Raw genomic sequence first — 14329 nt, 5'->3', positions numbered from 1 at the left:
CTAGTAAAATGAGACAACTATTGTGGTGCAAGAGTGTCAGAGTACAGGAGGATTAGGTTCTAAATGGTTTTAGTATCCAGTTCTATTCAAGACCATTTCGTTAACATTGTGATTTCTGTTTAGGCATCTGAGAGTCCTTATTGTTCAGATGTATTGTCACAGGTTTTAAATGTTTAGTCAAAAGATTATTCACCAATATATATTGTTAGAACATTGTCATGGATCTAAGCGTTTTTCTGTGTACATTTAAAGAGACTGTGATCAGAACTTTTCCCTGTTATGAGGGGCAGTGAATTTTGATTGACTGAATATTTTCTTTTATTCCCTATTCCCCATCTAATTTTGTGTTCTGTTCAATATTCCCTTTTCCTTCATTTTTTTTTTTTTTATTGTGTGTGATATGTTTGTTTAAAATTCATATTTTGTCTTCAGTTATCCCAGGCAGCTGCAAGTGTGGACAACCATGTGCCCACACCAGCCTCTGTAGCGAGCACAGACAACCAGCCTCCTGCTGATCATCCTATGATGGAGATTAAAAGTGAGGTGAAAACGGAGGAGCCTGAACCTAATGAGAATCCAGTGGAACCTAAAACAGAGGTGAGAAAATCCGTGATGTAGGCTGTAGATGTAACTGCTTAGAATGTCAACATTTATTGAGTGTTCTTGCAATATAACTTGTCCCCAGCTCTATTAAAGGTAATCATGGAAGATGTCTTGTAGGTTAATATGACCTGTGCTAACAAATTAATGCAACTGAACAACATAAGATTATTGACCTGGGCTTTGTTCTTGTCTACTCCTCGTGTAACGCGAAGGACTGCATTCTACAGTGCTTTGTAATCTATATTAAGCAGACACCATGTTTGAAGGTAGCAAACATTTACAAAGTAAAATCTTTAGAAACATTTTTAATGATCAGTTTAAGATTTGCATGATAGGTGCACTGTTCATGAGTGACACTTTCGAGGTGGGTCTAATCTTCTGCTATTCTGTCCAGCCGGTGGAAGAGGAGCAGGCCCCTCAAGTGAAGGAAGCTCCTAGTGAGGGCCAGGAAGTGAAGACTGAGCCAATGGAGGTGGAGGAAAAGAAGCCAGAAGTCAAAGTAGAGACTAAAGAAGAAGATGACAGTAGCGGCAGCAACACTAATTCTCAATCCACGTCTCCATCCCAGCCTCGGAAGAAAAGTATGTGGTGGTTGATATTTGTGTGTTTGCTCTCCCCTTTCAAGATAATTTGGCCAGCCTGCCTATCTTTTCAAGTCTATATTGGAGTCAGAGCACCAGAGCTTGACTTGCTGTTCCTTTTTGTTGACAGATTAGAATGTTAAACTTGTGGTAGATATACTATAGTTTATGGCCTGCATTTAGCAGCTGTAGTACAGGTCGTTTGGATTGTGATTATGTACAACCGGCAAGGACAATAAGACTTTGTTTTGGCTCTTCTGGATACAAATCTGGCTTATTGATTTCCTTTAAATTAAAAATTTGATTCTTTAAGGTATTTTTTCTTTCTTTTTAAAGTCCAGTAATAGACTTATGCTAAATTGAGCACACAAGAAGCATGTGATGACGTTTAGTATCATTTTTACAGTTTTTAAGCCTGAAGAATTGCGCCAGGCTCTGATGCCCACCCTTGAAGCTTTGTATCGGCAGGATCCAGAATCGTTGCCATTCCGGCAACCAGTTGATCCTCAGCTACTTGGAATTCCAGTGAGTATTTACTTTCCTTACTAACCTCCCTATCCAGTGTTGCTGCCCAATCACCCTCTTATATACGTTTTTGTTTTTATTTAAATGGATCTTGAATAAACACAAACTCTCTCCAAATATGGTTGTTTTGTTCAATAGTTATATATGATACAAAGCAAAGACTACGTAACTGTATCTGTTGAAGATATACAGATGAGGACAAAACTAGCAAAGTTTTTGATCTGCCTTCCCGTGGACATTCGATGTCCTAGGTGTCTTGCATTCAAAATGCCTTTATTGCACTATTGAAGGTTAATGGAAGATTTTGCTGATGTTGGGTACCTTGTTGGATCTTTGAGAGAGCAGTTCTGTTTCTATGAGAGAACTGTGCCTTTAGAAATTGGAGAAATAAGATTGTAACACTCTGTGCCATTCCCTTGTGTGTTCCAGGACTACTTTGATATAGTAAAGAACCCAATGGACTTGTCTACCATCAAGCGGAAGCTGGACACTGGGCAGTACCAAGAACCATGGCAGTATGTGGATGATGTGTGGCTAATGTTTAACAATGCTTGGCTATACAACCGTAAGACGTCGCGGGTGTACAAATACTGTACTAAGCTTGCTGAGGTCTTTGAACAGGAGATTGATCCCGTCATGCAATCTTTGGGATACTGCTGTGGGCGCAAGGTATGGACCTGTTGGCATTGTTGATTTTGTTTTACTAAAAACTGTAACATGTGCAAAATACTAACACTTCAAGCACCCAAACTTTTCTGAATTACTCTCATGTTCGAATTCATTTTGTTAATTTATCATGTGCACTGTTCAAGATCTGGAACTAGTGTGATTTTACACGTTAACCCATTGCAGAACAATGTTACCATTGCCCCTGCTTCTCTGTTTGCTTTCACTGTGTAAAATATCCGTTTAATAGAAAAGTTTTTATTTATTCTACTTTTGTCTCTCGTTTTGCAGTTTGAGTTCTCCCCGCAGACTTTGTGCTGTTATGGAAAGCAGCTGTGCACAATCCCTCGTGATGCAGCCTATTACAGCTATCAGAACAGGTAATGTGTTTGCATGATTTTCTTTTTGGATCAATTATTCTGTATTAGAAAGTCATGTGTAAGTTGCATTTATCTTTGGAATTTATCGGTGCTAATCATGTGTCCTGTTGACATGTCGGTTACTAAATACACTCTAGTTTTAGCTCATTTTATATAGAGAACATCTTGCTTGCCAACCGGTTTGTTTTCCCCAGCATTTCTTTATGGTTGTAGGTTGGTTTGTTTTGTCAATCTTTGTATTTGACAAGAACTTGATGGTCATAGTTGCAAACATGTTGCAGTGGCCGAATCCACAGAAACATGACTTGTATGTTGGAAATTTTTGATTTTGAATTGAGATCGTTTATACAGTTTGTGTTACCATTTGTGTATATCTAATCCTTTCTTTCTCTTTTTGAAAGGTATCATTTCTGTGAAAAATGCTTCACAGAAATTCAGGGGGAGAATGTGACACTTGGAGACGATCCTTCCCAGCCACAAACGTGAGTAAATAATCTGCACCACACTGCTTCACTGCAACTTTATGACCTGTTGTAATAGAGCAGTGATCGGTACAGTTATAGGATGAGGGGGTCCTGTAATAGAGCAGTGATAGGTACAGTTATAGGGTGAGGGGTCCTGTAATAGAGCAGTGATAGGTACAGTTATAGGGTGAGGGTCCTGTAATAGAGCAGTGATAGGTACAGTTATAGAGTGAGGGGTCCTGTAATAGAGCAATGATAGGTACAGTTATAGGGTGAGGGTCCTGTAATAGAGCAGTGATAGGTACAGTTATAGGGTGAGGTTCCTGTAATAGAGCAGTGATAGGTACAGTTATAGGGTGAGGGGTCCTGTAATAGAGCAGTGATAGGTACAGTTATAGGGTGAGGGGGTCCTGTAATAGAGCAGTGATAGGTACAGTTATAGGGTGAGGGGTCCTGTAATAGAGCAGTGATAGGTACAGTTATAGGGTGAGGGTCCTGTAATAGAGCAGTGATAGGTACAGTTATAGGGTTAGGGTCCTGTAATAGAGCAGTGATGGGTACAGTTATAGGGTTAGTTGTCCTGTAATAGATCAGTGAGTTGTCTTGTAATAGAGCACTGATGGGTACTGTTTTTACTGTTTATCAATTACTCCTGTTTACCACCTTCATTGTGAGTGAAAAAATTATGTACAAAAAATATATTTTGTGAAGTCTTTATTACTCCTAATCTGCTACCCTTTCTATTTGCCAGATAGCATTTGCATTATTGTCTGCATTGTTTGTGTTCTTGACAGAATGAGTTCCTGCTGTTTGTTGCATTGCTCGTTGTGCTTTGTTGATGCAGTGTGCGTGTCCCTCAGCCATCGCATGGCATTGTTATTCTCATTAGCCCAGCTAGCAAACTCCCTCTTTCAGAACCACGTCTGCTGCTTGCAGTGCTGACTCTTATGTGTTAAAGCACAGAAACGCACAGAAACGCACAATTCCAGCACATTCTCAGTGCATTCCATTGCAATCCTCCCTTGAACTTTGGGGCTGTGAAAATGTTAATTTGGCAAGTCTATATATATATTTCACCCACTAATATCACTGCTATAGTTGGCTGACGGTCTTTATTTTGTACTTCAAATTTTAATGGAAATGACACCACATGTTTCATTTGGGTGGTATGTTCTGTGACAATTTCTATTAATCGGAAGGCAGTTTACTACGTGGATGTGGTCTTCACCATTTTCCTTCCAAATATAAGCTGTAAAGCAAAACTCTGACTACATCTTTTATTGCATTTCTGCCCCACTCGAACCATTTATACACAACTATCAGACCACTTGCCTTTTTCGTATTGGCATTTCCAGGTTCTTGTTGTGGGGAGTTTGCTGGCCATAGGCAATGTCTAGGAACTATAGTATTTATTTATTTGTGACTTCAATTTACCACCCTTTCCCTCCCACTATTTGGGAGAGGGATGTTAACCCCACATGACGGTGTATTTCAGACTGGTGGACGAGAAAAATGGGAGGAGATGCTTTCAGCTGAACAAAATGTAAATATCTGCTACCTCTTTACCTCTTAACATGGGTTTATGTGATGTCTTCTGGGTGTCCCCCTTCCCCTGCTGTGTGACGCATGCGGCTAAATCAGGCCACTTCTTGGATTCTGATGGGGATTTTAGTGCAGAATGTAGGATACTAATTACCTTTTATTGTGTTTATCTAGGACCATTTCCAAGGATCAGTTTGAGAAGAAGAAAAATGATATGCTAGACCCTGAGCCGTAAGTTGTTTTCTTATTAATACTGTGGTGTTACTCTTTCAGAGTTATTCAGACTCATTAGTAGTTTTATTTTAATGAAATGGTGTAGATATACAACATGATAAAAAAAAAAAAAATCAGTCCTAGCTTGCCTTATTCAGCCATCTAATATTGCTTGCATTGCTATAGAAATGTAATTTCAACTTCTTTTCTGTTCTCTACAGATTTGTGGATTGCAAGGAATGTGGGCGAAAAATGCACCAGATTTGTGTTCTGCATTATGACATAATTTGGCCATCAGGGTAAGTTTATCTCTCCCCCCCCCCCCCCCCCCCAAAAAAAAATCCTTAAAACTGGGTGTTTCCGTTCTGACTAGCCAACCTTTAGCTGCTGTTCCCTTTTTAGGGGGAGATCAAGGCAGGCCTGTTATGTTAGTTTGTTTTGTGGTTGTAGGATGTCATTTTTGCTCTATTACTCTCTAGTTAAAAAAACAAAAACAAAAAACTTTGCTTCATAACCCATTCTGCCCCTCTCCCAGGGCCCGATCTTTCCCGTTTTGCTAGTAAATACTCATGTCTGATATCATTTATGTGCCTGTGTGTTGTACTGAAAGCTGTTGACTTTCTACAGTAAACAAAATCAGACAATGGAACAGCAACTTCCAAAAACCTGTGCTGTAGCCAGTAAGCTCTCCATATGGCATAAGCGTAGATGCTGTTGAAAGCAAAGTGAGAATGATTGTCCAAACAGCTTGTAGTTTTGTGAGAACTTGCTGTAAAACCTGAGGGTAACTGCATATCCACAAACAAATTGTTAGCCTTAATTTGTATCCAAAAACAAACCCTGACTTCTTAGATAACCTGTATAATTAACACACAGCGCAATATATAGCGTTATTGGACAAGTTTCTGTTTTTTTTGTGTAGAGGGAGGTGTAACACTTGTTTTTACCATATTTTTTTTTTTAATGCTCTACTTTTGTTTTTTCTTTTTACAGATTTGTCTGTGATAACTGCTTGAAGAAGACTGGCAGAACGCGTAAAGAAAACAAATTTTGCGCAAAAAGTAAATGTAACTGCTTTTGTACTTTTTATTTTATTATTTTTAATATCATGTACATTTTCTAACTTTAAGCTGTTTTCTAAAACTTCTGCAAGATGCATAAAAACATTGACCACTTATTCATTCAGGGGCTCTTTAAAAGGGGGGAAAAAAATAATGAATGAATATGTATTGTAGAAGCAGTTTCTTAACGGTTTTCTCTAAAATGTAGGATTTCATATGTTTGTAAAATAAGGAAGAAATTGAAAATAGATCCTCCCACACCCCTTAAATATTTCTTCTTGTACCTCATGTAAGCCATTACCTACCTTTTAACGGTTTGTTTCTTGGCTGTATAATCTTTCATTAGAAACATTTCGCAATTTCAAAACGAAGTACCTGCACTATGCAAAGGTAGCAGCTTTGCAAACGCAATCAAAAACTAAATTGACATGCTGTGTCTGCTATACCAGTGTCACTTCTCTTGTCCTGAACATTTTCACAATCAATGGTAACAATTTTAATTTAGTTGTACCACTTATTATTTTGTTTCTGATCCATTGTCTTTGGGGATCCAGTAGTGACCGATCTTATCTTTTGAATCTCCGCTATGCTGTCCTCTTGTCCTCTATCCTTACTTGTTGAGCTTTATTTCTTTGTTTTTGTATTTCCGTTTCTTAGTAGGGCTACAGAGCACCCGATTAGGAAACCATCTTGAGGATCGTGTAAATAAGTTCCTGCGACGGCAGAATCATCCAGAAGCCGGTGAAGTTTCGGTCAGAGTGGTGGCAAGTTCTGATAAGATAGTTGAAGTTAAACCTGGAATGAAATCTAGGTAAGTGCTGACAACACACTGCTGTCTAAAACTATTTCTGCTACAGCATCGAATGGCCCCTGCGGTTCCAGTTTAAGTACTATCTACCAGTTAAATTGGCTTAGTATATTTTATGGAGTTTGGTTAAAACATATTCGCTTTACATGATATATAGGAAAGCAGTATATAAGTATTGTGGATGACAGTTTGGTAACTGAAATACAGATCTTAAATATTTTTGCCACTCCTCTGGGCTGAATTATACCTGCATCTTGTTTTTACATCTTGTTTTAATTTTGTCGGTGTGTTCACTTTTTTAATTTTTTTTTTTTTTTTAATGTTGCTCTCGTTTCTTACTTGGTTTTTCTATCCCGCACAGGTTTGTAGACACAGGTGAGATGCCAGAATCCTTCCCATACCGTACCAAAGCTCTCTTCGCCTTTGAGGAAATAGATGGGGTGGATGTATGCTTTTTCGGTATGCACGTTCAGGAATATGGTTCTGAATGTCCGCTTCCCAATACCAGGTGAATTTTAATACACTTTTTGTAGTGGCTCTCTTGTTACATGGGCATTTCATGTTATCTTCCCTTTTGCACATGATCTTTTCCACAACATAGTTTCTCATTTCTATCCCCACAGACGTGTATACATCTCTTACCTGGATAGTATTCACTTCTTCCGGCCCCGAAGCCTACGTACTGCCGTCTACCATGAGATCCTCATTGGATATTTGGAATATGTCAAGAAACTTGGGTAAGCTCAAACACTTTAGCAAATAAACCTGTTAATCTTAATTGAAAATTGTGTTAATTCATAATTTCAAATTTAAAGCCAAAGTAGCTGTACTGAAAGCATAGCTGAATGAGACATTTTCTAATTTGGCTGTTTATTTATTTTTTTCTTTAATTTTAATTTGAAACTCACCTTGAATTCTCACTTTAGTGAATAACCCTGTAGGTTGTCAGGTTATAAATTTCTGTATTTAGGAACAACCAATACAACTGTTTACATTAGGGGAAGTAGGTTTCAGTAAGCAACATTGCCTTTTGCCCCTTATTGACTGAATGTTGTGTCCCTAGCTATGTCACAGGACACATCTGGGCCTGTCCGCCAAGTGAAGGGGACGACTATATCTTCCACTGCCACCCTCCCGACCAAAAGATTCCAAAGCCGAAGCGCCTGCAGGAATGGTACAAGAAGATGCTGGACAAAGCTTTTGCGGAGAGGATTATACACGATTACAAGGTGGGCAAGGCTTTTCTCATTCGCTGCTGAGAACAAAGCTTGAGAATCCCTCCAGCCAGGGAAATGCCACTTTAAAGTCTAACTGTATGCTTACAGTTCTTGTGTTACTAAATTTATGCAATTTCTACCGTTCCCTTTCAGAATCAAAATTAGACTTTATTCGGTTTATAAATAGAGGTTTCTGTTTTAACTCTCCTACACTTACAGGGCATATTCTCTATCCTCATTCTTCTATCTTATTTACCTGTCTTTCACTTTGTGAAAAAAAATCCTAATTTTTGGTGGGTGGGGGAAAGGGGAGGAGGGGTTCCATTCATTAAAGTAAAGAAGACCCTGTTTTTAAAAAGCTTCTTTATATCCATACTAAAATATCTTCAGTAAAGCTTATATTTATACCAGATTACAATTAAGCTGGTTATGTCAGCAAATATATTGATTGTTATCCAGGGAACATCACTCTGAAGCTGAAAATAATCTTCTGCTAACTCTTCAACAATTATTTTTCTCCTGCATAGGATGTATTTAAGCAGGCGACAGAGGACCGTCTGACCAGTGCCAAGGAGCTTCCATATTTTGAAGGTGATTTCTGGCCGAATGTGCTAGAGGAGAGCATCAAAGAATTGGAGCAGGAAGAGGAGGAGCGGAAAAAAGAGGAAAGCACTGCAGCTTGTGAAACACCAGAGGTGAAGACCGTGACATAGATGTGCTTTTTAAGTCTCCATGACTAACTGATTGGCAAATATGGGAGTGATAGAGAAAAATCAATTTCATTACAGTATAAATCACTTTTGCCCTGCAGGTTGTTCAAACTAACCATCACTTATCACTAGTGTAATGTGTAAGGGTCTGCTAGTAGGAAACACATAATAAATAATATACTGGGCAATTAGTTTCCTTTTAAATGGTGTTACTGTCCCTAACATTCTGTGGTGTTTCTGTTGTGTGTTTTAAAAAATAAAATAATTCCCCAAAGTCGGGAAGGGGCTTAAAGGGTAAAATCCAGAAATGACTTTTTTTTTTCTTGGTCTTCTGCCCAGGGCTGCCCGGGAGACAGCAAAAATGCCAAGAAGAAGAATAATAAGAAGACCAACAAAAATAAGAGCAGCATGAGCCGGGCTAACAAGAAGAAAACCAGCATGCCCAATGTGTGCAACGATCTGAGCCAGAAGCTGTATGCTACTATGGAGAAGCATAAGGAGGTAACGTGGATGTTCTAGGGCTTTACATTGTCTTAGTTTAGCTGGGTCACTTGGATCCTATAGGGTGTGAAAATTGCTTAATCTGAAATACATTGTGGCCACATTCCTTGCTTGTAACAGAATATTGTCAAGTATTATATTATTTTTAGGTCTCTTTTTAAATTCATAAAATGATTTTTTTTTTTTTTTTGAATTCTTTATTTTTGTGGGTATTCCAACTACGTTAATGCTTTACATCGTGTGCACAATGTTTTCATGTTTAACACATATGAGATACACATAATAAAATCACTACTGGCAACATTTACACATTCGCTTAATTCACCCTGTTTTATATAGAAAATCGTATAGGTTACTCCTCTAGCTTAACCCTTAGTTGGAGTGTCGCGTGTTAGGAGGGTGCATGGAGCCGGCTAGATAGGCCCTGCTTTTGGATGACGGGGCTGGTGGCCTACGTGGGCTCTCATCATAAAATGATTTTAAACATAAAAACCTAAACGTTTAAATGAGAAGATAACCTCAGGAGAGCTTGTGTTCCTTTTTTTTTTTCTTGTACCCCGTTACGTTCACACTTTGTGTTCTAAGCTATTTCCTCTTGTTCAGGTGTTTTTCGTGATCCACCTCTACGCTGGGCCTGTGATCAATTCCCTTCCACCTATTGTGGATCCTGACCCCCTTCTGAGCTGTGATCTGATGGATGGTCGGGATGCTTTCCTGACATTGGCTCGTGATAAACACTGGGAGTTCTCCTCATTGCGACGTTCTAAGTGGTCTACTCTCTGCATGTTGGTGGAGCTGCACACACAAGGCCAGGATCGCTTTGTCTATACCTGTAACGAATGCAAACACCATGTGGAGACACGTTGGCACTGCACAGTGTGTGAGGTGAGAATATGCAGAATTGGCTTAACATATCTTCTGTGCTTTGAATTACCCTCCTTCCCCCCTCCCCATCATCTGTGTAAGGCACTTTTTATTTTATTTTTAACCCTTAACTCTTGACATGTTTTTCAGGATTATGATCTTTGTGTGAGCTGCTACAATACAAAGAACCATGAGCACAAGATGGTTAAATGGGGTCTCGGTTTGGACGACGAGAGCAACAGCCAGGGCGAATCGCAGTCCAAGAGTCCACAGGAGTCGCGTCGACTGAGCATCCAGCGCTGCATCCAGTCTTTGGTGCATGCCTGTCAGTGTCGCAACGCCAACTGCTCACTGCCCTCATGCCAGAAGATGAAGAGGGTTGTGCAGCACACAAAAGGCTGCAAACGCAAAACCAATGGTGGTTGCCCTGTCTGCAAGCAGCTAATTGCCCTATGCTGCTACCATGCAAAGCACTGCCAGGAGAACAAATGTCCAGTGCCCTTCTGTCTAAACATAAAACAAAAATTACGGCAGCAACAGATTCAACACCGGTTGCAGCAAGCTCAGCTCATGAGGCGGCGTATGGCCACTATGAACACTCGAACCGTTCCACAGCAGTCTCTACCTTCCCCTACCTCAGCAACCCCTGGGACACCCACCCAGCAGCCTAGCACGCCGCAGACACCCCAACCTGCTCCACAACCTTCCCCAGTAAATATTGCATCACCAGGTTTCCCAACTGTACCTAGGACTCAGGCCCCCAACGTGACCTCACAAGGAAAGCCAGCAAACCCGGTGCCTGTGGTGCCACCTTCTCAGCCCACTGTTCAGCCCCCACCAGCAGCTGTTGCAGCTGCCCGTCAAATAGAATTGGAGGCTCAGCAACAACAGCAGCTATACAGAGTCAACAGCATTGGAGATGGCATGACAAATGTGCGTCCTGGCATGGCTAACCCGGCTGTGGGTCCTGTAACCCCTATACAACAAGTTCCTATGAATGTGCCACGTCCTGGCCCCATTGCCCCTCAACTCATGGCTGGAATGCAACCAGGTCAGTGGCCAACAGCCCAACTGACCCAGCAACCTTCCATGCAGCAGAACATCCAGAGGCCAGTGATGCCTATGGCTTCCCAACAGGCAGTTCAAGGACCTCGTCTGCAAGTTCCTCCGCAGCAGGCTCGCAACATATCACCCAATGCCTTGCAAGACTTACTGCGTACTCTTAAGTCACCCAGCTCCCCTCAGCAGCAGCAGCAAGTTCTCAACATCCTGAAATCCAACCCTCAGCTGATGGCAGCTTTTATCAAGCAAAGAACTGCAAAGTATGTGAACAGCCAGCCTGGAATGCAGCAACCGCAACCGCCTCAGCAGGCACCGCAACCTGGAATGCATTCACAACCTGGTCTGCAGAACATGAATCCTATGCAGGTTGTGCAGAGGCCCAATGTTCCTCAGCAGCAGCCTGGAATGAACCCCCAGAACCAGGGCATAAGCCTGATGAACCCAGGTCATCCTAGTTTGGCGAATCAACAGTATCGGGAAATGATACGCCGACAGATGCTTCAGCAGCAGCAGCAGCAGCAACAACAACAACAACAACAACAAAATGCAGCAGGAATGGCAGGTGGGATGCCAGGGCATGGCCAGTTCCAGCAACCACAAGGAGGCTATCCTCAGTCACAAGCTTTGCAACAGCAGCGCATGCAGCAGCAGCATCTTTCCATCCAGAGTGGAGGAATGGGACAGATCCCACAGATGTCACAGCCTGGTTTAGGCACAGAAGGAGCACCACCAAGCCTCCAGCAGGCGCTACAGCAGCGTCTTCAACAGCAGCTCAAACAGCAAATTGCATCTTCTGGGCAGCCTAATCCCATGAGTCCTCAGCAACACCTATTGACGGGCCAGCCACCTTCCAGTCACCTTCCCCCGGGCCAGCAAATTGCAACCTCCCTCAGCAATCAGGTGCGCTCGCCCGCCCCCGTCCAGTCACCTCGTCCCCAGTCTCAGCCTCCACATTCCAGCCCTTCTCCCCGCATACAGCCACAACCCTCTCCGCACCATGTCTCACCCCAGACTGGATCTCCTCACCCAGGCCTGGCAGGCTCCATGGGTACATCCCTCGATCAGGGTCACCTGGGAAACCCTGAGCAGAGCGCCATGCTTCCTCAGCTCAACCCCCCCAACCGTGGCGCTTTAACAAACGACTTGTCCCTTGTTGGAGATACTTCAGGGGATACCTTGGAAAAATTTGTTGAGGGGTTGTAGCATCTGCAAAATAGCAGTGAACTGGAGGACTGCACTGGTGGAGGGCTGAGGTTTCTGTAACCCTTCCATAGCTCTCCTTTTTTGTTATATATAAATATAAATATATAAATATCTATCTCCCTGTTCGCACCCCCTCAATGGACCTTATTTTAAAAGAAAACAAAATGCTTCTCATTGCTGGTCTGCCCATTTGGACATGGTGCCTCAGTCTGGACTGAGGTTGCAGCCCCCCTTGCCCGACTCCATTTAAACCGTATGCTGCCAGAGAGGTTGGCTGAGCGTTGCTGAGCACCGCCTTCACCTTTCTATAGCAATGTCAGTGGCTGCTTTGACTTTGAACACAACCAGTAAGCGTTGTGTTTTGGGGGGATTTTTTAGCTGACCAGACAGCCAAATTACAGACACCCCACTCGCCTCTTGTGGCCCACTATGAACTTTCACTTCTTTATGGCCTAATGTGGTGCGGTAGGTCGGCAGCATAAAGTGGTTAACTGCTCCTCTCCTGTCCTCACACTGTGGGTAAAATTGGCCCCTTGTCTGTCAGATTTTGGGCAAAAACGCCTCTGACAGACAAGCGGCAAGGTCTGATTACGCTAATATATGTGTAATTTGTTTTCTTTCATTTTAGTGGACTGTCTTTTTGGGTATATTTTCCCCCCCCTGCAGCTACAGAGCCTAAAACAAATTGGGAGAGAGGGGTGGGCAGGGGGGTTGTCTCTTACCACTTGTAACTACACCGATCACATCACAAGGAGGAGGATGCTTTCCATGGGACACTTGTAAAAGAGTGCTGTAAAGAAAATGATTTGTTATACTTGTGGTTTATTTTTATTTTATTTTTTATTTTTTTTGAATCCCTTTAACCCCAGACTACAGAATGCTCTTTCACCATATCTTCCCTGCTGAAGATTCCCTTTGCATACTGCATACACAGTCTTCTGAAACGAGCCAGAGGGAAAATCGTGAAATCAGATTTCAGTATCCCACCAAAATTTTTTTTTTTTTTAAATCTTTATTACTTTTTATTTTCATTTTTTTTCGTATGGCTGGGGCATGAAATTGAAAACCGCTCCTGCAAACTGTTTGGGATGGTGTATTTAAAAAAAAAAAAAGGCAAAAGGAGATGAGAAAATTTAAATAATACAAGCAATCAAAGTGTAAATCATGCAAGTTCTACCAGTATAAATAACAAGAGCAGGGGAAGAGACTGAATCATTGTACAGTATGGTAGAGGATGCGTGACAAAACTCTGGAGCATTTCTTAACCTATATGACATTGTTAACTCTTCCTTTGTCAGAGGGGCCAAGGGAAAAGTTTTGACCCCCTGCCAGAGGAGGAGTGAAAATACTGTCTGACAGCAGCTATTTTCTTGCTGAGTAAAGTGTACATGGTATTAAAACTTCAGTGTTCTGGGTTTTTTCTTTTTCTTATTTTTTTCTTTTTTTTCTTTTTCCATTTTTTGTTATGAAAATGCTGTTTTCAACATTGTACGCTGGACTATGCATGTTTTTTTTTTTTTTTTTTAATTGTATATAAAGTATTGCTTTAAATTGATATAAATTACTGAAATTTTTACCATGTATCCTATTCCTTACAGCCCCAGATGGCAGTGCCATGTAGTTGAAAAATACTACAACACTTAAAAGAAGAGGGTCTGATTCATTTTTTTTTTTTATATATATTTATATATTTTTTTTTCTGGTTAAATCTTGTCACTGAAAACTTTACATTGATCAGTATAGCATACAGTCTGGCAATTTTTTTAACGGACTCAATACTTAAAGATATTTTCATTATTTTCCACTCACTTGCCATTTATGCCAAGACAATTTTTTCCAGTTCTATATTTACTAGAATGCCCTATGCCTCTTCATGAATGGTTCCACATTGAGTTTGGTTTGAGTCTTTTTAACGTGCGTGCGCCTGTG

At 41.1% G+C, this 14329-nt stretch overlaps 1 protein-coding gene across 9 annotated transcripts in view; it reads left to right on the top strand.

Moving 5' to 3' along the window:
- CREBBP (CREB binding protein) overlaps positions 1-13800 on the top strand; it is a 47539-nt gene extending 33739 nt beyond the window's left edge. For 3 of the 9 annotated variants that reach the window (XM_063430556.1, XM_063430551.1, XM_063430549.1), the window contains exons 15-32: positions 433-597; positions 998-1184; positions 1591-1709; positions 2139-2378; positions 2667-2755; positions 3157-3237; positions 4715-4762; positions 4936-4992; positions 5196-5273; positions 5968-6041; positions 6693-6846; positions 7205-7351; positions 7467-7580; positions 7907-8072; positions 8588-8755; positions 9110-9271; positions 9875-10156; positions 10286-13800. In XM_063430556.1, the coding sequence (XP_063286626.1) occupies positions 433-597; positions 998-1184; positions 1591-1709; positions 2139-2378; positions 2667-2755; positions 3157-3237; positions 4715-4762; positions 4936-4992; positions 5196-5273; positions 5968-6041; positions 6693-6846; positions 7205-7351; positions 7467-7580; positions 7907-8072; positions 8588-8755; positions 9110-9271; positions 9875-10156; positions 10286-12400 (4446 nt within the window). In that variant the 3' untranslated portion in view covers positions 12401-13800. The remainder of the gene's footprint in view (positions 1-432; positions 598-997; positions 1185-1590; positions 1710-2138; positions 2379-2666; positions 2756-3156; positions 3238-4714; positions 4763-4935; positions 4993-5195; positions 5274-5967; positions 6042-6692; positions 6847-7204; positions 7352-7466; positions 7581-7906; positions 8073-8587; positions 8756-9109; positions 9272-9874; positions 10157-10285) is intronic. The other 6 variants (XM_063430557.1, XM_063430555.1, XM_063430553.1 and 3 more) reach the window with 5 other exon arrangements.
- Positions 13801-14329: the final 529 nt, after the last annotated feature.

Source organism: Pelobates fuscus, chromosome 8 (genome assembly GCF_036172605.1).
Source record: "Pelobates fuscus isolate aPelFus1 chromosome 8, aPelFus1.pri, whole genome shotgun sequence".
In the NCBI taxonomy this organism is placed as follows: Eukaryota; Metazoa; Chordata; class Amphibia; order Anura; family Pelobatidae; genus Pelobates; species Pelobates fuscus.
The sequence above is the reverse complement of the archived record's forward strand: the minus strand, read 5'-3'. Positions and strand labels throughout refer to the sequence as shown.